This window comes from Ascaphus truei, chromosome 3, assembly GCF_040206685.1.
Source record: "Ascaphus truei isolate aAscTru1 chromosome 3, aAscTru1.hap1, whole genome shotgun sequence".
Taxonomy (NCBI): domain Eukaryota; kingdom Metazoa; phylum Chordata; class Amphibia; order Anura; family Ascaphidae; genus Ascaphus; species Ascaphus truei.
This window is the reverse complement of record NC_134485.1, coordinates 429,348,127-429,374,532: the sequence shown is the minus strand read 5'-3', so window position 1 is coordinate 429,374,532 and position 26,406 is coordinate 429,348,127. Positions and strand designations below refer to the sequence as shown.

Below are 26,406 nucleotides of genomic sequence, written 5' to 3'. Positions count from 1 at the left end.
AATGAGTGACCCACCGCACCACCTAATTACAATAGAGGAATTAATTACCTATGCACAGGGATAATATAACCTATAAAACAAAGTGTAAAGCAATATATATATATATATATATATATATTAAATGTAGATATGGAATCTCAATATTCCTAATCGACGATACTTTTTCATCGTCAGTTCCTTTAAGGTATCTAATTATTACGTGAAAAATAACACTTTATTGTAATTAACCATGACGCAAGTGAACAATTATGTACGGTGATCAAATAAATGTAAAATATCCCCAGGTGGGACGACTTCAGAATCCTAACAAATGGGTAACCATCAGATTGGTCATTGTATTCCCAATATAGGTATCCGTGTAGGTATCCGTTTCAGTTAGTACGACACACAGAGCACCAAAAAAAAAAAAAATAACAACAATGGGCAGGCACCTGCGTCCTCAGTGAGGTAAATGAAAGTTGGTAATCCTCTCGGGCTGTAAACAATGGCAATAGGTAGACCAAACAAAATAGACATGGGTGGGCACAACTGATATCGTGTGATCATGTAAGTCCAAAAGAAACCTCACTAGAAAAATGTATGTAGATGCTTATAGTCCCAACTATACGCAACAGTGTTCTGAGGTATAGTTGTGTGTTCTCCAAGGGGAGAATGGTCCAGGGGTCCTGCCCAGCGCTCCCACTCCTACGCGTTTCGTCCAGCGACTTAAACTTGGACTTGCATGATCACACGATATCATTTGTGCCCACCCATGTCTGTTTTGTTTGGTCTGCTGACTGCCTATTGCCACTGTTTACAGCCTGAGAGGATTACCAACTTACAGCTCACTCAACTTTGGGACGTGACTTTATCTCGCTTACACAGGCTTCGTACTGAGTATTGTTTATCTTTTCATATGCAGCTGGTGTTTCCCATGTGCTGAGTTTGATTTGCAATCTTTTCATTACTCGGCACACACACATTTTGTTCCTATGATTGTGTGGCCCTCCCAGATACATCAAGCAGTGGTAAGGAAAAGTGGGGATGATCTCTCTCCAAAAATTTCATTTTTTTAAGTCAACTTACATCTCCACTTTTCATTACCACTGCTTGATGTATCTGGACCTTGGCGTCTTTGCCAGCAATGTTGTGTTGCAGGCCCTCCTGCCAATGAAACGGTTAAAGAAAATATAGAAAGCTAAAATGTGAAATGTTCGTTTGCTTGCCCCAGCCAGATTAATTTGCTAAAAAAAAAAAAACTGATGTTTAAGAGATTACAACAGGGATGTGGAAACCTGCATGGGACAAGTGAATACATGTGTTTCCCTTTACAGGACGGCCGTGTCCTGTTGTACAAACTTTCAGAAGCGGTGTGTTTCTCAGATGTAATTGACATTGTCTCCCAAGTTCCCATTAACCAGAGAAATCTTGTTACATTCATGGTGTCAACAAGATAAGGAGTGGAGCATGTTTCGGAGAAGGAGAAATGGTAAAACACATGGTCCCGATCTGGCGCTGGGTGTGAGGCCAGCCAGGTTAAATTGGAGTACTTTGCGGAAAAGGCAGTGGGTTTTGTGGATCAGCCGCCCAACAGAGGTGGAAGAGACTGGTGTGGTGTGTGTAAACCTGTGCTTTTTTTTTTTTTTTTAGCTAGTAGCCCTTAATTTTTATTCTTGATAATGTAAGAAAAAAGGACAAAGGTTATTTTAGGCATTACACACTCATTAAACCAAAGAGTACACACATTTTAATTACAATACAAATATCTTCTACAAATCATATAAACATACATTTTCTCTGACGAATGTACAGATGTAGCAGGCGGCATTGCTGCCTGTGGTGGAATATGCAGTGGTATTCTGCACCACATTGCCATTGAATCCTATGGAAACCGTGATATTCTGCGTTAGAACAGGAAATATATTGGGTGAAGCAATCTCACGGGCTACATCTGTACAATGCACACGGGTTAACCCAAAGCATCAATATTTTCTAAAAATAATAGGCCTTTATAATACTAAATCCTACAAGCTACTTTCATTTCAAAATAAATGGAGTTGGCGCACGAGTAGAAGACCTGCATTTAGGTTATAAGTAATAAGGACCACAAGCTATCAGCCCTCTAACCGCTCCATGACACTGAGGGATGTCACAATTGCCAGCACGCTGGTGAGTGACCCTATGCAGACATGTCGGCCTCCACGGAGCAAACGTTATTCAGACATGGAGATTGTGGACCCCAAAAATGGTAACATTGAGGCTTATTCTGTAAGGTGCGATAGTGCAGGTGACGGGAAACGTCCCACTGACGTTAACGGGGCTTTTCATGCGATAGGACGTTATCGGTGCTTATCACACCTTAAAGAATATGAGCGTTTAAACCACAACGTCAGCGAGTTCACACCTGCCTATGATGTTTTCTGATTGTGAAGCGCTCTTTTTGTTGGTATCTGCGAGATCGTGGTGGCATGTTTGTAACGGAAGGCGAGAAGGTAATCTATTCCCGATGTAACGGGTGGGGGGGCAGGGCGGTTATTGCTGGACACATTACTTCAATAATCCGGGGGGCCGATATTTGACGAGTGACGTTATTTACAGCTCTGGGAATTCCCCCAGTTCCCAAAGACATTTAGCGTTTGATCATCCTGCACAAGAAATACTTGTCCAGCAGGAAAAATAAATATCTGACCGCTCGGTCAGTCTCAGAAAATGGTCTCATCACCGGGAGTAGAAGTAGCAGCTTTGACGTGGAGAAGCAGCTTCACAGCTTACTGAATATAGAGGGGGGGGGGCATAGTTTGAGCAGGTGGGTTGAGCAGGTGGGGGGGGCGTGGTTTGAACGGAGGGTCCGTCCGTTCGTACTCCCTCCCCTCCTCCGGTGTGCAGGAGCCCGGAGGTCAGGCTCCCTCCTGAATTAAACTGAGCCGGGAAAAAAAAAAACAGGCTGACACCCTACAAGCTCCTTCCCTGCTCACCTCATTGGCTCACATGCGCACCACGTGACGCGTCAACACTCCAGAACACCACCTGGTAGCGCTGGCCGGCTGACGCGTCACAGAACGGAGTGAGCCACGGAGGGAGGAGGCAGCGGGGACCAACACAGTGCAGGTAAGGGGGTGGTGGCGCACGCACGCGCCACCGGACGCAGCGGGACCAAGGCCTAAGACTGGGGAAACTTCGGCTCCACAACCAAAGCGTGTTCCCCTTGCCTTTCTCTTCACAAGGAACAGAATGATATTATTAACCACACATGCAATATCAGAGCAGAAGTGGCCTATAACATTACAATGTTTCAATTGGAAACATTTATTTGTCTCAGGACACAAACATTTGATATTTTGACCGTAAGGATGATTAAACATTTTTAAGGACGCCAAAGGCCGAGTCAATGGTGGGTGCGGGCGGGTGCTAGTGGCTTCCCACTTGCCTATAGCTTCAATGATTTGAGCGCTCTAACGACGCGATGAGGGTGTCGTGGTCACGGGAGCTGGTTCGCGCTCATTGGGTGAGCCAGCTCTCGTGAACCGGCCGTCGCGCGAGGAAACATTTCTTTGTTTCCTCGCGCATCGCGAGCGCCGGCGCTGCTGGTCGCGCCCTCTCCGGACAGCCTCATAGAAGGCGTATCACTTTGATCGCGTCGCGATAACCGCGGACACTAGTAAGGAGGCGGCAGGAGGTCAGTGGCAAGATCACTGTTCTTAATGCAGGTAAACCAGGTTCAAACCCCAGCACCGGCTCACCTTGTCCAGTCTACCTACCTCACAGTGGCAACAGCATTAGATTGCAAGCTCTGAGGCAACAGATCGTACCTGCCAAATTCTACGCACAGCGCTACTTATTGTCAGCACTGTAAGAAACATATTACTTTACTGCCCTTTTAAAAGCAAACCTTCAAAATAAAAAATGAAATCAGAACATAACCGGACATATACCGTGCTGATCCACTTTTTGCGGACTCTTTCCATTTATTATTTCACTGGCGAACTCCTGTCTTAATGAACGTGAATCAGAGCGGAAATATTAACCCCTAGGGGCACATTTGCAGCAACTGGTATCTCCAGAATTCAAGTACAGAGTTTAAAAATAAAAAATAAAGGGCGTGATCGCTAGAAACAGCAGCAAAAAGAGGTCTTCACAATGGTAAAAAGAAAGTAGGGATATTTATTTTTATGGCGAAGAGAGTCAAGTTGAGAGGCCTTTAATGTGATATACGTGTTAAACTGCAGGAAAGGGGCTGATACGGATCAACTGACATACTGTGCGTCTTTTCTGCAAAGGCTCGCGGTCGCTCTAGCCAGTAACACGTACAGGAAAAGGGTGAGAGAACTATTGTAAGAAACACATGCTGCGTCTTCACTAGGATATAGGTCCGGTAACTAGCCCACGGTTGCCTGATAGAAACTACACCCCAACTTTCTCTGGGATGCAAACATTAGGGGGGGGTGGGGAGGGAGATGTTTACACACAAAACACAGAATTATTACAAACAATTACAAGTATTCAGTTTAACACAATGGCAGGATGATTAGCGTCACCCAATCCCCTAGGAACTTCTAAGACCCCTTCCGCACTGAAGGGGTTAAAACTGTCACAAAGTATTAAATGGGACAGAGGACCGTAGTCACTATGCCCCTTTTTAGCAGGCTGTTTCTCCGACATCCAAATGTTTTTAGGGATATGCTATAAACCACCAAATATCTGTGAGATTGAGGAAGGCATCAAAACTGGGTCATGTTTGCATAATGGGTGATTTTAATTATGCAGACAGACTGGGGCAATGAGATTAGCGTTACAACAAAAGGAAACAGGTTTTGGGGGTGCTTAAAGACAATTATATGACCCAAATTATTGAGGAACCAACCAGGAGAGGGGCAATACTGAATTTGGTCATATCAAACAATGTAGAAGTATTAGCAAATATTCATAACCGGGAGGATTTGGGTAACAGTGATCATAACATGATCTCATTTGAAATAAATGATCAAAAAACAGATTACTCGGGTTCAACAAAGACCTTAAACTTTAGAAAAGCAGATTTTAATAAACTGAGGTCTAATCTACAAGTAATACACTGGGATGATGTTTTTGCAGGGAAAAATGTGGAAGATAAATGGGCAGTCTTTAAAATATTGTTAGAAAAGCACCCTTATCAGGGTATACCCTTGGGTAATAAGTATAAAAGAAATAAGTCAAAACCAATGTGGCTAAATAAACAGGTAGGGGAGGAAATGGACAAGAAGAGGAAGGCGTTTAGATTCTTTAAGTCAGAAGGGACGGAGACATTGTATCAGAATTATAAGGAATGTGACAAAAATTGCAAAGGGGCAATCAAATTAGCAAAAATGGATAATGAAAAAAGGATTGCAATAGAAAGTACGATCAACCCTAAAAAGTTCTTTAAGTACCTTAATAACAAAAAATGAAAAAAGAAAATATAGGACCCTTTCAGTGTGAGATGGGCAGGCAGATTATTGGAGATAAGGAAAAAGAAGAGGTATTAAAAAAATTATTTGCCTCTGTGTTTACCAGGGAAGAATCAATTTCAATAGTATTGCCGCAGGAGGAAGCCACAACCTCCATATTAATGAACAATTGGTTAACTGAGGAAGAAGTTTATAGGCGGCTTGATAAAATTACCCCGATGGCATATATCCAAGAGTTCTCAATGAGTTAAGCTCAGTAATAGCCAAACCATTACATTTAATATTCAAGGACTCCATTCCCACAGGCTCAGTACCACAAGATTGGCGTAAAGCAGACGTGGTGCCTATATTTAAAAAAGGGAGCTAGATCACAACTGGGGAATTACAGACCTGTAAGCCTGACTTCAATAGTGGGGAAACTACTTGAAGGTTTAATACGGGATAATATTCAGGAATTCCTAATGGAAAACAAAATCATTAGTAATAGCCAACATGGATTTATGAAGGATAGATCTTGCCAAACTAACCTTATTTGATTCTTTGAGGAGGCAAGTAGAAATTTAGACCAGGGTAATGCAGTTGTGGTCTACTTAGATTTTGCAAAGGCTTTAGATACGGTTCCACATGAGAGGTTAATGTACAAAATAAATCAAATTCTACTCAGTAAAAATATATGCACCTGGATTGAAAACTGGTTGGAGGACAGACAACAGAGGGTTGTCATAAATGGAACTTTTTCAGGTAGGGCTAAAGTTGTGAGTGGAGTACCTCAGGAATCGGTACTGGGACCCCTGCTTTTTAACTTGTTTATTAAAGCTGCAGTTCAGTCTTTTTTTTTTTTTTTTGCATTTATTTTTTAACTTCAATAGTTTCATGTGGGCAATCTCTAATTAGCTAAAGAACTGTATAGCTGCAGGTCAATTCGTTTTCCATGTATTGATAGGTCGAAATTTGGTGACATATTAAAAGCTGGCATTTGTTTATAATCTGCTTGACTGGCAGTGGAAGCTCATGAATGTTCATGAGCACTGCTGCACAGACATGTGCTAGAGGGAGAGCAGGGCTGACAAAGGGGTGTGCCAGGGCTTGTGACAGGACATGAAGGGGCAGTGCCTTAGCAAATGGCTGTTAAAATAGAATACAAGAAAATTGGTCTTTCAAAGTTGTTTTTTTAAAAACAGAAAATGCTAAAAGTATTTTTTCTTACTACAGAACTGATTTATTAAAAAAAACACACATGCAGGATATTGACTGAACTGCAGCTTTAATGACCTTGACGTTGAGAGCAAAGTCTCCATCTTTGCCGATGACACTAAATTGTATAAAGGTAGTAGAATCAGAACAGGATGTAATTTCTCTCCAGAAGGACTTGGAGAGAGACTGGAAACTTGGGAAGGTAAATGGCAGATGAGGTTTAATACAGATAAATGTAAGGTTATGCCTGGATGGTAGAGGTTGCTGGCATCACAAAACTGAAATGAAGCCCATCTAGCTACCCCTAAATCCATGTAACTTGGCAACCTATGTAAGGCTTATTTTAACCAAATGTATTTAATATCTGGGGGAGAACTGGGAATGTATAATGCACTACGTTTGTGAGAATGTATTCCAAATGCAATCCCCAAGTCTAGTTGAGCAAGCAATATGAGGTAAAGTGTTTGTGATCTATGTGTAAGCACTGTAATGTGATTTGGGAGTCAGCCCTGTAAAGTGTAAATTGGATTATGTGTACATTTGTATGGAGGGGACTCTGATTTAATCAGCCGAGGTTCCTGCAGATAAATGTGTATTGAGACAATGGTTGGGAGCATGGAGGTGTTACAGACATTTGGTGAGTAAGAAAGAGTGAACAACCAGGAATGGGGATGGATTCTTAGCACGCCCTCTGGCTGTTGTGGCACCAACCTAATTCCTGCTCTGATTGTCCAGCAGCCCCCTCCCATGCATGGGATATCCACAGAGGGCTATATAAGGGGTGCTACTGATCAGAGAATCAGATCTACCTTCAGAGAGCATCTGAGAGCAAGAGAGACTAAAAGAGGGAGAGACACTCTGGGAAGGAGTGTGGAGACTCCCTCAGAGGACCATCTGAGAGATAGAGACATTCTGTGAAGGAGTTTAAATCTTGATAGTGACCAGCTGGAGATACATGTCAGAGGGGCTGCTGTGTGATCAGCACTCTGATATCCTGGACGAGAAGCGGACAGGGCAAGCCTTCTTGAAGCAGGCCCCTGCACCTAGCGAGGCTAGATTCTACTCCCCAAGCCCCCATTTGGTATTGTATCTGGTTTTGTACATCTTTGTTTTGTCTGCTGGCGTGCCAGAATAAACCCCATTTTATTCTACAACCTTGTCCTGCCTGGTGCTGGTGATCCCGGTGGTTTCGGTGTAAAAGTACTGGCCTCCCGTGACAATGCCTTTGGGTAGCAAGAATAAACAGGAGACTTACACATTGAATGGGGATAAATTAGGGGAATCCTTGATGGAGAAGGATTTAGGAGTGCTTGTAGACAGCAGGCTTAGCAATAGTGCCCAAAGTCATGCAGTAGCTGCAAAGGCAAACACGATCTTATCTTGCATGAAACAGGCAATGGATGGAAGGGAAGTAAACATAATTATGCCCCTTTACAAAGCAATAGTAAGACCACACCTTGAATATGGAGTACAGTTTTGGGCACCACTCCTTAGAAAAGACATTATGGAACTAGAAAGAGTGCTGAGAAGAGCCACCAAATTAATAAAGGGGATGAACAATCTAACTTATGGAGAGAGGCTTGTTAAATTAGATTTATTTATACTAGAAAGGAGGTGTCTAAGAGGGGATATGATAACTGTATACAAACATCCAGGGACAGTACAAAGAGCTTTCAAAAGAATTATTCCTCCCATGGGCTGTAGAATGGACTCAGGGTCGTCCCTTAAGGTTGGAGGAAAGCAGATTTCACAAGCGACAAAGGAAAGGGTTCTTTACAGTAAGGGTAGTTACAATGTGGTACTCATTACCAATGGAACAAGTGATGGCAGATAAAATAGATTTGTTCAAAAAAAGGTTGGACATCTTTTTAGAAAAAAAAGGTATACAGGGATATACCAAATAAGTATACATGGGAAGGATGTTGATCCAGGAATTAATCCGATTGCCAGTTCTTGGAGTCAGGAAGGAATTCATTTTTCCCCTTATGAGATATCATTAGATGATGTGTCTCTGGGGTTTTCTGTTTGCCTTCCCCTGGATCAATATACTGTAAGTACGGATATAGGATAAAGTATCTGTCGTCTAAATTTAGCATAGGCTGAATTTGATGGACGAATGTCTTTTTTTTCAACCTTATCTACCATGTGACTATGTGACTTCCCTAATGTGTTCCTTAAGGAGCAGTCCGAGCGCTAGTTTTTTGTTTTGTTACGCAGGATTGAAGCAGGGGGTCTCCGGAGCTGAACCTCATTAATCTCAGCTCCTGGGACCCCCTGCTTCCCGGGATACAGTACAGACCTCCAAAGGGGGCACCGGTGTCACCGGCAGGTTTAAAGCTCCAGCACGACGTGGGCCAATAGGAAGCCGCACCGGGGCTTTGGAAAGCGGCCATTATGTGAACCCTGGCAGCGGGAATGGCAGTTCGTCATAAGCAGGGCATCCCCAGCGCTGAAATTAATGGGGTTCAGCTCCGGGAACCCCCTGCATGAACCTTATGTACAAAAAAACTTCTCAGAAAATAGAACCTAAAGCAAGGGAAGAGTTCAATAAATAGTTCATGTTTATTAATGTTAATGTAGAAGACTGAGCCACCTGTGCTGAAGCAGGGTTTCCAGAATCCCTGCTCCAGCACAGGTAGCTCAATCATTGACTGCACCGTTAAACGGTGCGATATTGGACAATTCACTTTACCTCCTTTCAGCACGAGATCTCTCTCATTTAATCTAACACAGCATCTCAGCCCTGATCACTGCAGCGCTGGAAGAGCTGCTGTGATCGCCATCAACCAATACGAGTTTACCACTTACACATCGGATGTGCAAATCACGGTTTTCGCTTGTGCATTTCCCCCGTTTTTAGGGCCTAAATGTACGACATGTTTTTCACTTTTACAAATGGTGAAGACGGTGCGACATGAATAAGGGCTTTCAGCATACAGGTGTGGCCACGGTTATTGCTTCCGCTCGCGCGTTCCCGCAGGGTGAAGTAGCACATTGGTTTCCCCCGTCGCCATCACGCGCGGCTGATTATATACACAACGGTCGCCGGCGCGCCATGTATGCACCGCACCGACATGCCAGCGGGAGTCATTCTGCTGGTTGTGTCTGTATTGCAAAAATCGCAACAAACACCGCTAGCAACAAAACCGCTACAAAACCTTCCCTACGTCGAATCAGGAATCGCGGTTCTGAGAACGGAGGACAGGGGGACACGGGTTTTATTAGGAAATGTGTTTTCTGACCTGAACGAAGACTAAACGTACCTTTGAAAATATATATATATACGGCCTGCATTGTTCTCTGGGTTATTGTGCTGCCATGTTATCCATCACACGCCACCACTTTACCGTAGATAAAATAGTTAATACTTAGAGTAGTGAATGGGCCAAGAGGAATGCGGGCGTCACACAAGTGCCAAGATTTGCCCTACGGCAACACAGTCTTACAGAGATCACGCGGCAGCGCCAAGCAGCTCGGCGCAAAACGGGGCAGTGACAAGGTGCATATGAAAGTTAAATATAGCTGCAACTGTGCAAAGATCTACAAACCCTTCGGTGCCAGTGGGGTCCGACTCACACAACAAACTAATATCCTATACATTAGAGGGAGAGGGGCGGGCGTACTCTGCTGCGCGTGCCCGGTGTCTGGGCTCTTGCTTCACTCTGGTTTGATGCTGCTCTCCTCCCTTTGCGCTTCCTCCCGCAGGCGGGCTTTCTTCTCCAGGTTGAAGCTGGACAGAGATTCATGGCGGCCGGCAGCCTGCGGTGGAACAGAGCACACGTCGTCATTAGACACACAGCGGCTGAAGCCTGAAGAAGGGACAGGGACTAGATATGGTTAGGGAAAGGCCTAGTGCAAGGGCCACCAACAGGCCAGGTATTACGGATATCGGTATTACGGATATCCCTGTTTCAGCACAGGTGGCTCAGTCATTGACTGAGCCACCTGTGCTGAAGCAGGGATATCCTGAAAAGCTGATCTGTTGGTGGCCCTTGAGGACTGGAGTTGGCCGCCCCTGGCTTTGTAGGAGAGATATATATATATATATATATATATATATATATATATATATATATATATATATATATATATATATATATATATATATATATATATATATATATATATATATATATATATATATATATATACCTATACATTTGCAGCAACACTCAAATATAGCAAAAAGACATGTATTAGCAGTGACAAAACACCACACTATAAACCCAACGTTTCGGTCCTGGCAGGACCTTCCTCAGGGGAGTGCTACCAGACAATGACACCCAAAGAACATATATAATAGTTCACCATGTGAGGACAATTAGAGGCAGCTAATTGTACAATCCTGGAACTCCACGAGTGCAATCAGTGTATGAGGTAGCGCGGCAGCCATCTTGGAAATCAGGAGACAGAGCAATGCACGCTATCGCAAATGTGCAGATGAGTACAGGCTCCCCCGGTGGACAAAAAAATCCTAGCGTCCAATGTTGCTAGGAAACGCATGTGTGGCGTCATGAAGACAGGTTACGAAACGCATAGGGTTGTGGCTGGCCACTCTACACTGCTCTCCTGTATGGCGCCTGAACTGATAAAAAGATGCTTTTATTTTTTTTATTGAAATGCTGGTATCAAAAGGTTTTCATTGCTGCTGTACTTATGCTAAATAATATGAAGAATGTTAGTCTTATATAGAGCCGCTGTGTTATGCAGCGCCGCTGTGTTATGCAGCGCCGCTGTGTTATGCAGCGCCGCTGTGTTATGCAGCGCCGCTGTGTTATGCAGCGCCGCTGTGTTATGCAGCGCCGCTGTGTTATGCAGCGCCGCTGTGTTATGCAGCGCCGCTGTGTTATGCAGTGTTGTACACACGGGTTTTTCAGGCACGAGTCCCAGTGTAGAAGAAATTACTCCCTCCTTTTTGGTGGCAAGGGAATGGGAGATAAAGAGAAATGCTCAAGGGCACAAGACGTGTTCTGTGGGATTCCTGTTACAGCCACATGCAAGTCGACCCATATTTTAGGGAGAATCACCGTTTTGTGGGATTCTGCCACCGCATCTGGATTTGAAGGGGTTAAAGCAATTTCTCCTGGATTGGAAAACCAGATCGATCCCAAATACTCCGGGAAATAGGCCATCATTGGGGTTTCATGACCCCTCCTCCCACACTGGGAAAAGGTCACTTCCTGGAAGCAGACCAGGGCCAAGAATGAAGTGGCTGTCCTCATATGCCCGGCTAATTATAGCCCATCTGACCTTGAGAATCCCGAGTGTTCCTGCAGCTGAGGCGCTCACCAGTGTGACGGGGCCGGGGAATGTGAACGGGACGGCCGAATAACTGGGGATTGCTTAACCGCTTCAGTACTGGAGGCAGTATTGCCACCTGGCTCCCGTCTGCACTTAAATCAGGACGGGCTTTGGCATGGGGACGGTTCAATGTAAAATGAATGACCTGGGATTAAGTACGTCAATGGAGCCCCACTGGCACCTGCATTAACACCGTAACTGCCGGCAGGGTGTGCAATGCAGAGCTTTTACAGGACGTTAGCGGACGCGGTGGCAGGGAAAGGGTTAAAAGGGACATTTTTAAAACTACTTCTCACTTTTATGTCAACTCGAGGTGCTAAAAAAAAAAAAAGACAAACAGGTGGCAACATGGGTGGGAAACGCCACTGTCCCTGCCTGTGTCAGAAGTGGATGTGCTAGAAACGGTGAACCAAGCGCAGCAAGGGGAGATATGGGCACGTCCCCGGAGTTATTTACATTAGAAAAGAGGCGTCCAACACAGGATATGATAACTATATACAAATGTATTCTGGGGACAGTACAAGGAGCTTTGAAAAGAACTATTCATCCCACGGGCAGTACAAAGGACTCAGGGCCACCCCTTAAGGTTGGAGGAAAGGAGACGCGGTTGTATTGGGGCACCACAATATCACGCGGTTCGGCTGTTTATACCGGAGCACTACTTTAAATATAATCAGTAGAAGTGCACTGCGACCTTATTACTCACTTGGGCATGGCTGTGTAACGCCTGTGCTTACAGCCGGGCAGTGGTGTGCTGGGTATGTGTGTGCTATCTGAACTGCACCCTAAGGCCGTGCCTATAGTGCCGTCGGCGACACGGCGGGTGACGTCGCCGGCGAAAGTTATGTTTCGCCGGGCGGCGGGGTCGCGGTATTCCGGCAATTTGATTTGTTCAAGAGCCGTCACGTGACGCGACGGCCCTTGAAAAATCAAATTTTGCCGGCTTCAGATTTTCGCCACGGCGGCGCCGCTCTGTCGCGTGCACTAGAAGCGGCGGCAATGTATTTGTTTTCGTCGCCGGCACTATAAGAGCGGCCTTACCCACACCCGCCTGTTCCCCCTTACATCTCCTCATTGGATACACGAATATAGACATTTTCATTTAGGGGCTAATTTATTAGCCACGGCGTCACCCTCGGATACCAGTGTCTCGGCTCTGGGGATTATTTTTGGCCATTTTTAATATGTCACTGTGTAATATATGCTCACATCCTATTGTAGTGTTTATTAGACATCTTATTAAAGTGTATTATTGAAGTGAAACTTCTTTAGTGGCACCTATTCTGATGGGGTAAAACGGGAGAGATGGGGGACAAATGTGAAACGGAAGTGACGTCACAGCTCCCCCCTCCCCCCCCCCCCCGCATCTACTGTGACATGCGGCGGCGGCGGCGATAGCCGCCGGCGCCGCTCCTAACAGCCGCTGCTCCCCCACACACACCCGCTGTGACATGCTGCCCACGCATCTGCTGTGACATGCGGCGGCGGCGGCGGCGATAGCCGCCGGCGCCGCTCCTAACGGCCACTGCCATGGGTATAGCAAGATGGCTGCCGCAGAGCTTCCGGTGCTGCGGGTGTAATAAGATGGCGGAAGCCGCGCAAGTACTCCGGCAGAGAGAGGACCTCCCACACACCCCTCACCCTCCCACACACCCAGTTGCTCACATGCGGCGGCGATAGCCGCCGCTCCTAACTGGCGCCGTTCCACCGCCCGCTGCCATGGGCTGTGAGAGGAGGAGCCGCTGCTCAGCCTCTCTCCTCCCTCTTGCTTCCCCGAGTCCCGCAGCTCTCCCACACGGCTGCTGACATGCGGCGGCGCTAGCCCCTGGCGCCGCTCCCCCCACCCACCCACTGACATGTGGCGGCGCCGCTCCCCCCACCCACCCACCCACTGACATGTGGCGGCGCCGCTCAAAATTTTATCGCCGGAGTAGGAGAGTCTCAGGCAGAGCTGCCGCGGGTCCGCAGCTCTGCCTGCCTTTGAGGGGGGGGGGGGGGGGGGGAGTCAGGAGAGAGGGGGCAGGACACAAAGAGAGACACACATACACTGACAGACACACACACATACATATATACACACACACACACACACACACACACACACACACACTGACTGACACACATACACACACACACACATACACACACACTGACTGACACACATACACACACACTGACTGACACACATGCACACACACTGACTGACACACATGCACACACACTGACTGACACACATGCACACACACTGACACACATACACACACAATGATTGACACATATACACACACACACTGACTGACTGACACACATAGACACACACACACTGACTGACACACATACACACACACACACACACACACACACACACACACACACACACACACACACACTGAATGACACACACACACACACACACACACTGACTGACACACATATACACACACACACACACACACACTGACTGACACACATACACACACACACACACACACACACACACACACACACTGACTGACACACACACACTGACTGACACACATACACACACTGACTGACACACACACTGACACACATATGCACGCACACTGACTGACACACATACACTCACTGACTGACACACATACACTCACTGACTGACACACATACACTCACTGACTGACACACACACACACTGACTGACACACACACACACACTGACTGATACGCACGCACACTGACACACATACACACACTGACCGACACAGAGAGACATTCACACAACACAGAGAGAGACATACTGACTGACACACACACTCACACATTGACTGACACACTGACTGACACACATGCACACACTGACTGACACACATGCACACACTGACTGACACACATGCACACACTGACTGACACACATGCACACACTGACTGACACACATGCACACACTGACTGACACACATGAACACACTGACTGACACACATGCACACACTGACTGACACACATACACACACTGACTGACACAAATACATACTCTCTGACTGACACACATACATAGTCACTGACTGACACATACACTGACTGTGCCGAGCACGCGCGTTATAAGTCAATTTCTGTGACAAAAGTCAAAGAAGTTTCACTTACTATGCGCGTGCACAGCACACACAGCTTTTTTTACATATGGATTTGCGTTCAGCTCAGGGAAAAGAACCGCCGTTCATGATATTGATAACAGCCAAGCACAGAGCCCGCTCACCTCCGCCGATCTGGGACCTTAGTGTCTAATTAGGTCAAAACCACAAACTATCAACTACATTTTCATTTTGATTTGTCAAATGTTGTGATAAATTCTCTGGGAAGTCCCCGCAGATTCCCGCGCTGCACGCCCCATTCCTGCGTCTCATTCTCAGGTAACTCGTAAAGAGATGAAACGAGGCAGGTTTAGTAAATAAGGCTGAGCTCCTAATGCATCACATCAGTTATTAGGATGTTAGAAATGGTTCTTGCACCGCGCAGCTGCTTTTCAGCCTCCGTATAATGGCCGCAGAGATGCCCAGGAATTATTTTATTTGGATAGAACGCCGTTGTTCCTATTTGGTACATGGAGCAGTCAGTGGATTCAGCCTTTTGTGGGTACACCTTGTCTGGTGTCCCATTGTTGCACGGATTTGACTACACCTGTGCAAGCAACACCCTATTCCTCATGGTGGTAGGGAGTTTGGAGCTAATTACGAGGACCGGATTGTCCTTAGAGGCGGTCCGCTTACTCTGGTCCCTCACTACTACACTCTTCACTCTAGGAGGGGTTATTTGTCACCATTTCATCTTATAACCGTGAGTGCATTAACTAGGGACTACTGTGACCACCTGGTCACTATCTGTGTTGATTAATGGTCATTTTTTCCCCTTTTGCAGCGGGTTATTTTGACGTTTGTTGGAAATTGGTAAGAGCGGTGCGGCTGCTTGTAAATTACATCCTGGGATCTACATTAAAAACGGGGCTGTTACCATGGAATTGTTTAACACAAACGACAGCCACTGATTGATCCACCTGTGCTGAAGCAGGGATAGCCTGAAAACCTGACCTGTTGGTGGCCCTTGAGGACTGGAGTAGGCCACCCCTGCTCTAATAAAGTCAGTGAAGACTCACCCGCTTTCCAGAGATGACCGTGGCGATGCAGCCGATGATGGTCAGAGCCATCATCATGTACGCGACCTTGACTCGCATCTTGCTTTTTGCCATGTCTACCATCTCATACCTAGAAGAGAGAACATAAATATATATACACACACACACACACACACACACACACACACACACACACACACACAATGTATCAATTTAGGATGGATTTCCTGCTGCCCTTTCTTCTGACAGTAAAATGTTAACAAAAAAAAAAAGTGGATCTGCACGTGGTGGGAAAATGCAGCTGGTGTCACGCACCGTGGCCTGAGTGCGCTTCTAAAATTCCGGGAGTGCCACTTTTCCCTGGTAGCGGTGGCTAATCACGTTAGACAATGTCTGAGCATGGAAAGGTATACAGGGATATACCGAATAAGTACACATGGGAAGGATGTTGATCCGGGGAGTAATCTGATTGCCAATATTAGGAGTCAGGAAGGAATTTATTTTCCCCTTTATGAGATATCATTAGATAATGTCACTGGGGTTTTTGTTTTTCTTCCTTTGGCTCAACACACAAAGTACGGATATAGGATAAAGTATCTGTCGTCTAAATTGATCATAGGTTGAACTTGATGGACGTATGGGTCTTTGTTCAACCTCATCTTTGTGACTATGGAAAAAGTTCATAGTGCTGCTGCAGTGCGCTGCGGATGACGGGGTGGGGGAATGCCGCAGATTGGGGGTTCCCAGAAACATGTTAGGATCTGGAGACACCATTCTCTTCTTCTCCCGCTGTATCAGCAGCTAAAACGAGGTCAAAAAACAAATGTTTTCTAGTTTTCACCTCAACTGTTTTGGTTCAAATGTGGTTTCTGCAGACGTGGGCACTTAAAAAAAAAATGAAATGATAGCCATACTAACTACGTTCCGCTCGCAAAGTCAGACCTCCATCAGGGCACGATGAAAATGGAAGTTCCCAGCGTGCTTGTTGATATTCCAATGTCTGCTGTCGAGCCGAGAGAGACTCTCGTCCATCGAGCGGGAGGCACTCGGATTTCGATCTTTCTTGTTACCCTTGTCGGCTGTTTTTTTATGGTGTGTTACAAGTCTCCAGCTGTTCTGTGGTTTCTGAAGACATCACAGGAGGTGAACGGCACACGCCTGACCACGCGTGTATCAGGGCGCTATAGGACCTGTTAAAGCAGCGAAGAACTCATAACGTCAATCACCCCCAGAAAGGAATAAAGTGACCACAGCAAGGGAGGCAAAAATGTATTCCCTCCTACCACCATCTGTGAATTATGGTTTTATTTGCGTTATACATCACTGGTGTCCAGCGTCTGTAATACAGTACGTATCCATGTATTTTTTATAACTCTGTGCCCAGGACATACTTGAAAACGAGAGGTATCTCTCAATGTATTACTTCCTGGTAAAACATTTTTATAAATAAATAAATAAAATAAATATCAAATAGTTATTAGATCATTATTCGGCTGCAAATGTGACATCAGCAGGACCTGTGCAATGTAATAAAGTACAGCAATCAGTTGGGTTAGCAGTTTTGGGAGAGAGATTTGGAGTGTTATTATATCTCTATGTACGATCTTACTAGACTTGGGTCACCGATGGATAGGTTTTTGCGATTTCGGAGGGCTGGAGAATGTGTCGCTGTTTCTATGTACTTTAGGGAATGTATAATACATAGGTTCTGCATTTGTGGTTTACGTGTAGAGAGATGGTCTATAAGTTCAGGACACTATGCTTTTCTAAGCAGCTCAAGTTGGTGCATTGCCTACAAATTTGGCACAGTCTTAAAGCCGAGTGACGCCCCCTGGAAGTCTCTCTCCTCCCAGTGAATGGAAAGTTACTTACGATACGAGATCAGGGATGTCCTCCTTCTTTTTGAAACGGCCTGCGTACACCAGGATGTTCTTTTCAAAGTTTGAGGGTTTGTGCCCTGGAATTCGGAAGGACGCACCTGGAGAGGGTGGGAAGCCAAGGTTATTCCAGGCAGGTAGGAATAAAAAAGGCACAGCGGGGCAGAAGACTGGATCCTTGTATTGTCTTTTAAACACAAAGGACCGAGGCAGAGTCTAAGATAAGACCCAAAGCTGTGCTTTTCCACCCGCTGGCTCCCCTGGGAATGCCAGCCACACCAGAATATAAACAAACACAAACCAAGGAAACGCCAAATATATCCCACTTGGGTAAATACTCAGTCGTGTTTGGTTATCCTCAAAACATGGCCAGGCTGGGGCTCTCTAGGAGAGGGATGAGAACAGAGCTGGAAGAGGGAATCCCCCTCACTCACTTCTTAAACCGAGTCCATAGAAGGACAGGCCGTGCTGAGGCGTGCGGACGCTCCGCGCTGAGCCCCTGCATCCTCAATGAGGATGCCGTGAGAGGGGGCTCACGCGAGCGTCCGCAGGCGTGCTGAGGAGTTGGAGGTTTCAGCCGAGCGCCAAGCTGTTTTTCAGCGCGCTGTCGGTTGAAAACCTCCAATCACAGCACAGCAGCGTCAACGTCACGGCGCCGTGACGTCGGCGCCGTGACATTGACGTCAGTGCGTCGCGGGCGATTGGCCCAGCGACGTCACTGCCCCGCCTCCAACCACCTCCCCCCGGCTCCCCCCGCGCACGCTGGCTCGCCTGCAAGTCCGTGCAATCGCGCTGACTGATGCAGGCGAGCCTCAGCGCTAGCGCGCCTCCGCTCTCCCCACCCCTCTATGGCCCGGGCCTTACACTTCCTCTCACCCAAATCAGCTACTTTAGCAGCTGCAACAGGCAGATACACAACATTGTGTCTCCTCGGTTGCATATCGATTCTTGGACATCCAAAACATATGCTAATCTAGGTGTATTTTATAGGAACAAATCCTCCCTAAACCTGCTGGTTAGAAAGCGCATTGCACAGTAGATGCTAATGCCAATTATAGACTATAGAATATGGCACAGCACCCTAAACTCAACTTGACAAACTAGATACCCTCCACAACTCAATATGTTGCTTTGTCCTCCAATGTGAAGAGTTGAAGATCATCGGGAAGCGCAAGCCATGTAAAACAGAATAAATATTCTGATGGTGCAATAACTGTGGTAAACGTGTGAATAAATATTCAAGGTGCAGTGTGCTAAATACTCACAAGTGTAGAGTGAGTGTTATAACTCTGTGCCCAGGACATACATGAGAACGAGAGGTAACTCTCACTGCATTACTTCCTGGTAACACATGGTATAAATAAATAGGTTTCAATCTCATTAAGCAGTGGCTTTCCTGCAGCGGAGGATATTGGTTCACACACAGCTGGCTATACTGCGGGTCTGATAAAATGTGTGATGATGGCAGCTGATGACTGCCAACCGGGGCTATGAAAGCAGGATAACAAAAGATTAAATGGCAGCTGCAGAGCTAAGCAGCACCCGCAGCAAGAACAGCACCGAGCAATAACAGAGAGGCCCATGCAGTACCCGCAGCAAGAACAGCACCGAGCAATAACAGCGAGGCCCATGCAGTACCCGCAGCAAGAACAGCACCAAGCAATAACAGCGAGACCCCAGCAGCACCCACAGCAAGAACAGCACCGAGCAATAACAGCGAGGCCCATGCAGTACCCGCAGCAAGAACAGCACCAAGCAATAACAGCGAGACCCCAGCAGCACCCACAGCAAGAACAGCACCGAGCAATAACAGCGAGGCCCATGCCGCACGAACAGCACCGAGCAATAACAGCAAGGCACAAGCAGCAAGAACAGCACAGCGCAATAACAGCGAGACCCCAGCAGCACCCACAGCACAGAGCAATAACAGCGAGGCCCAAACAGCACCCACAGCACAGAGCAATAACAGCGAGGCCCAAACAGCACCCACAGCACAGAGCAATAACAGCGAGGCCCAAACAGCACCCACAGCACAGAGCAATAACAGCGAGGCCCAAACAGCACCCACAGCACAGAGCAATAACAGCGAGGCCCAAACAGCACCCACAGCACAGAGCAATAACAGCGAGGCCCAAACAGCACCCACAGCACAGAGCAATAACAGCGAGGCCCAAACAGCACCCACAGCCAGAACAGCACAGAGCAATAACAGCACCCGCAGCACAGAGCAATAACAGCGAGGCCCAAACAGCACCCACAGCCAGAACAGCACAGAGCAATAACAGCACCCGCAGCACCCACAGCACAGAGCAATAACAGCGAGGCCCAAGCAGCACCCGCAGAAAGAACAGCACCGAGCATAACAGCGAGGCGCAAGCAGCACCCGCAGAAAGAACAGCACCGAGCATAACAGCGAGGCCCAGAGGCCACCGAGACCCAGCAGCACTTACCGGCCTCCTTAGGTTTATCTGCCTCTGGTTTACTGCACAGCCATCTCCTGGTCACCGGATCCTGGGCACTCAGAGGCTTCGGGAGGGGTACAGCTCTCCACCTCAGCACGGCTGATCTCTCTTAAAGAAAGGAGGCATGGCATCATGTAAAGACCCCCTCTGTGCCCTGGTCTCATTCCCTGACTCTGATCACCCTTTTCTTAACCCCATTCCCAGCCAACTGGGCCTGCAGCCCGTGCCACCTTATAGCAGGGCTGGGCAACTTCAGTCACTCATGGGCCACCAACAGGTCTTAAGGATCTCTCTGCTTCAGCACAAGTGGCTCTATCAACCCTGACCTGCTGGTAGCCCTTGGGAACTTGAGCTGGTCAACCCTGCCTTATAGTAGGTGTTACATGCTGCATACAGTATGCTGCTGTGTGTTTTTGGAGCGAATACTCTAAGGCTGCGGTCCCAGTAATGTCTGTGACACTCGCGCCCGGCGGGGGGGGGCGGCGCGTGTCACAGCGCTAACCGCGATCTGCGAGGAGAATCTTGCGACGGGAGGGGGCGTGGTCGGGGATTTGCGGGGGCGTGGCCATTACGTCACGCGGCTAGTTCGCCCTCATTGGGTGAACCGCCGGTGGGGGCGTGGCCACGCCTCCGTCGCTAGGAGTAAACTCAATTTTATTGAGTTGGGAAAACCCTGCAGCACGGCGGAGCTGCACCTTCTGCGTGACGGTGCGTACTGGGCCCAGCCCCATTGAGGGGCGGTGCTTACACGCACAGTGCACGCCGCGCCATGCGCACAGGCGGTTACTGGGACCGCAGCCTTAGGCCACGTCAGCGCGAGCAAATCAATGTAAATCAATCGGAGCGTCCATACTTCTTGCGCGTGCACGTTAGCGTGGGTAGGCGCATTGCGTGCAGACATATTTTTTGTCTTTGTTGCGCGAAGGGCTGGTCACGTGCGTGGTTTAGCCAAGGAGGACGAACCGCACAGGTGATGTGCCCGGCACACCACCCCCCCCCCCCCCCCCATTGCACAACCCTGCAGTCCAGGAATCGCCTCCGCTGCAAGCAAGCGCAACGCGAGCAGGCAGCATGGACGCGGCCTAAGAGAAAAAAGAGGGAAGGCGATAGGAGTACAAAGCGCACACTAATCTCCCCTCTGCGTAAGGAAGGAGACGCTGTGCTCTACGTTTTTGTAACAATTGGATGATTTCACGTCATTTATTCCTCCTGCGGTTACGAGCAATTTCAGAGGAGCGGTATTTAACGGGGTTGTGATCATCGCCCCAGAAGCCGTTCTGGAAGAATGAACGCAACACGTTGCCGGCTAAATGACAATGACCTTATTTATATTATTTGCACACGTCCTTGGTGAATTAAGTAGGTTCTATTTACTTTAGAAGTTACATTGTTGTGATCTTATTTAAGAAAACCGAGCCCCTTGAACTTGTTTTGCGCACGTAATCTCCCTCTCCTGCCCGCCACCCTCCCGCAGCACACCATGGACCGGATTACTACAGCCATGTGGTGTTAATTGGAGCTGATCAGGAGGCAGATGCTTACCAGGCACCATTTGCTCCTGTTCTAATCGGAGTACAAGTACAGCAGATGAAATACAGCAGATTGCAGGAGGATCTGCTTTTTATTTACACGTTGACCGTTTCTGATAAAAATGATGCTACATAGCATCTTGACAATGTTATGATGGCGGTGTGATCATGTAATACACCTTGACACACCACACACCCAAGACTATGGCTACAAGTAGGACACTGAGCCTGTGTTGCTGCATGTGACAATTTCGGATATTCTCCTTCTAGTCACAGCAGCACACACCTGTGAGATCGCAGCTCCTCCCATCAGGTAGGACAGGCGCGTTGGACCTCCAGAGTAGCGGCTATAAAAGGACTTTTCCACCTCACCCCGAAGTGTGTTCTATGCAATAAACACAAACTCACAACATAAGGGAACCAAACAAACTGTGTTGACGAGTTCTGTACTAGAAGAATATCCTCCTTCCCTGTGCCAGCTGCTTGTGAAAAAAAAACAAAATATATGTAAAGAGAGATTGTAAGCCCTTTGGTGCAGGGACTTGTGCCCACAACATTTTATGTACAGTGCTGCATACACAGTCAGCGCTATACAAGAAAAACAATATATACAAAATCGGTACGAAAATGCCTTTTCTTCTGCGCCCCACGCAGCACGCGCATGTAGGTAATCGCTCAGCAAATACTAAAATAAAAAACAGCCCGAAGCCCCCTCCCTACCAAAGGATTCTTCCAGGAAAGAAAACAAAATGCTTGTTGGCGCTGCTTAAGTAAAAGGTATGAATATCGGAGCATGCATGTGCCCTACACACGTCTGCAGGAGATGCTTCTGCCTTCTCCGCTCAGGACGCGGAAAGAGATCGTGTAAAGCAAGCATTTACAGAAAGAGGAGATCCGATTCCCGCCGGCTCCCAGCACGATCGCTTCCAGCACCCAGGCAGGGGAATCCTTACTCGGCCATGCTTTTCGTAGCGCCAGAAAACAGAACCACCTGTCTGATCTCCTCCAGGCTGCCGACTCGTCTAGATACACTTGTACACGTGTCACACGACATCCAAGGAGTGACATTCAGTTTCCTTTGCCATCTGAGGATCTGAACAAAGAGGGCAGGAGGAGATCTTCATCGATATGAAAGAAATGATGCAGCTATGGATGGAAACTCCGGTCCCATTCTTAGTACCACTCTGTCTTGATGAAACAATCACATCCGGCTGTTTTGTTGATCTCCGCCACTTTTCTGGCTGAAGTTATGGCGCCCAAGAAGACCGCCGTAAGCATTTAGGTTCCTTCGGACGTAGTGACCATGTCATGAGGTCTCGTCACCCCAGGGGCCCCATGATGTGGTAGCGATGCCACGGACGTGTCATACCTTCTCTAGAGCGGATCACATTCATTTCTCCGCAGGGTCCGATTGGAAGAGACGACAAAAGCCCACTTCTCTTCCTCTAGCATCAGCAACGCTGAGAACATGCGATGGCTCCACGGAGCGCACATTATATCGATGTGCTGGACACTGGTGCCATAGCCCCTCCTGCACTCCAGGGGTTAAAGGACCAGTGATTTGGTTCTCTTTACCTCCTGTTATTTTTTTAAAACTAGGTGTGAGGCCCAGGGGTCTCCTGCGCTGATTTCAGCTGCGGGGAACCCCCCCCAGGGAACCCCCCACCCTCCCGACACTTACATTGGGAGGTGATGCCGGTAGCAGCCCCAGAGCTGGGCGCGGAAAATATCTATTTACATAGGAAGCGGTGACATCATCCCTTACGGCTTCCCACTGGCCCGCGAGACCTATAAAACAGAAGCCAGATACCGGCATCACCTGGCGAGGAAAGTGTCTCCGGGAGCAGGGGGTCCCCGCTGCGGAAATCAACAGTTCTGTACACCTAGGGAAAAACACACACACACACACACATTCACGTATATTATTTTTGAAGGCAACGGTGCTTTAAGCCTCACATTCTCTTTCCTGTGTATTAATGTGCAGCACAGGCTGATCAGCAACATGAATTACAAATGTAACATATCCTAAAAATGGGCTAATATTACCCGAACTGTGAAAGAAAGTTGGGGGGGAGGGAGAGGTTGAAAGGGGGGAGTCGCCTTATCTCCATGTGGCTCAGGCACACCAATTAGAAATAGAAGAGTGGGACGCCGCTCAAACCATAATATCAAGTAATATAAAGTGAGCCTGGTGCACGGGGAAGAGACAATAATGTAACAAAAAAAAAGGTGACAGAGGTCACAGCAGTCCCCTATTAATTGCACTCAAGGCAAAGTCAAAATAAATAACTTAGATATTAATATCCACAGTATGGACTAAAAGTCCCAGATGAAATAGAATAGATGCTTAAGGATACAATATCCACTGAAAGACTAATGTCTGAAAAAAATAGTACATAATCCAATTAAAATGACCATGTTTCCACAGAGAATGTCTCATAGCCTAAAGTATAACAATGACATCCACTAATAAAATCCAAAAAATAAAAAATAAACTTTAATGAACCATAATAACGCCGAAAAACGAGAGACATAAAAATAAAACAATGCGTATAACGTTAAAATACCCCTGTAAGGGGAGCGGGTGGGAGGAGGGTAGCAACAAATAAGCTGGGGACATACACTGCTAGCTATAATAGTAATAATAGCAAATAAGCAATATAGTGATATCCCTAATGTGGCTTTGCCTTGAGTGCAATTAATAGGGGACTGCTGTGACCTCTGTCACTTTTTTTTGTTACACCAATTAGATTGCAAGCTCTTTAGCACAGACATACTGTATCCACAGCAATCTCTGTAGCCTACGCCATGAAAGATTAGATTGCAAGCTCTTTAGCACAGACTTACTGTACCCGCGACAGCTTGTAAGCACTTCAGAGGTTGGGTGTCCCTGTGCCCCATGTTCTCAGGTACCTGTTGCACTTATTCCGGTTATTTGTAATGAATAAGATTATACATAAGAAACAGATTATGACGATTGATAAGATGTTATTACCCTTCTCCCCCCCCACCAATACCCTGACTGTGTAATGCCCGGCACGCAAAGAGTTAAACGCCTCCTCACTCAGCAGGAGTCACGTGTCTTATTACCCACCCGCCACCGCGCGCAGCCCGGTCTTGCTCAGCGCGGAGTGCCACATCTTCCTCTCCGCTCGGAGCGTCGCTCTGTGTGTCAGTGAATGTAGGTCAGGAGTGACATCACCGTGGTCACACTGACCCCGCCCCCGGGGGAGGGAACATACTGCTGCGGCCAATCGGCTGCCCCCTTAACTGCGCGAGGGGGGAGGTGTCAGAGAATCCCCGGAATGCAATGTGCGTTTCAGGAACGGCATGGCGGAGGCGGGGTCCTTGCTGCTGCTGCCCACCTGCTGGGGCTGGCCAGCTCAGTGCCTGCTAACTGGCAGCCGCCAATGTAAAGTATACATGAGAAGCATTTTAGGGTCTGGGCTGGGGCTCATGAGTACAGGCGCGTTAACATGGGCCACACACACACACACACACACACACACACACACACACACACACACACACACACACACACACACACACACACACACACACACACACACACACACACACACACACACACACACACACACACACACACACACACACACACACACACACACACACACACACACACACACACACACACACACACACACACACACACACACACACACACACACACTCTTTTATAACTCTGTGCCCAGGACACATGTGAAAATGAGAGGTGATTCTCAATGTATTACTTCCTCGTGACACATTTTATAAATAAAAATAGGTACAAGAGGTTCAGCTGAATTGAACAACCACGGAACATAGAAACAGACAGTGCCTGCACTACAGGTACAGTTGAAGGGCATACATGCCATATGGGATTTAACACACTTAAATTGTGCCAGTCATGTAATAAAATCTGAGGGAGTTAGGTGCACTCGCATCATCGGGACACAATAAGGAAATGCCTCGGTACACGGAGGTAGGGAGACATTATCAGGGAGACTTTATCACCGAGTAGCACAAGCAGCTTTCAGAATAAAGCACTGGCACTCCGCAGGCCTGGCGAAAATTATATAACAACATTTATTCAATGGTTCTGACGTTTCGGTCTCCCAACGCAAATCCATCTTGACAAAAGTCTGAGTTTGAAACCGAAACGTTGAAGCACCAAATAAAGTGTGTTATATAATTTTTGCAAGGCCTGCGGAATGCCGGTACTTTCTTGTGAAAGCTGTGTGTTCTAATGTGTGGAATCATGTAATACAAACAGGAATTGCTAATAGTCTATTAATCTACTACCTACCGTATGTTATTCTTTATTATATCCAAACTCACTTTGATTGAAATCTTTTACAGCTCTGCTAGAAGTGTAAAACAATGAGTCAAGGCTTTAGGCCCGGGCCATAGAGGGGTGAGGCGATCCGAGCCGCGCTGACGCTGAGGCTCGCCTGCTGAAATCTGGGTGATTTCATGCCCATGCAGGCGAGCCAGCGTGCGCGATCGGAGCCGGGGGGAGGTGGTTGTAGGCAGGGCA

General features: G+C 47.2%; 1 protein-coding gene across 2 annotated transcripts; it reads right to left on the bottom strand.

The window, feature by feature from the left end:
• Nucleotides 1-1,703: 1,703 nt before the first annotated feature.
• On the bottom strand, nucleotides 1,704-25,109 carry FAM162A (family with sequence similarity 162 member A). Of its 2 annotated transcripts, none has more exons than XM_075592871.1 (5): nucleotides 24,964-25,109; nucleotides 20,329-20,448; nucleotides 17,874-17,979; nucleotides 16,023-16,131; nucleotides 1,704-10,355 (listed from the first exon to the last, which is right to left on the bottom strand). In XM_075592871.1, the coding sequence occupies exons 1-5, from the start codon at nucleotides 25,007-25,009 to the stop codon at nucleotides 10,254-10,256; spliced, it is 483 nt and encodes a 160-aa protein (XP_075448986.1). In that variant the 5' UTR covers nucleotides 25,010-25,109; the 3' UTR covers nucleotides 1,704-10,253. The 2 variants fall into 2 exon arrangements, with proteins under 2 accessions (XP_075448986.1, XP_075448985.1); XM_075592870.1 differs by lacking the exon at nucleotides 24,964-25,109 and adding an exon at nucleotides 24,722-24,859.
• Between the last annotated feature and the right edge of the window lie 1,297 nt (nucleotides 25,110-26,406).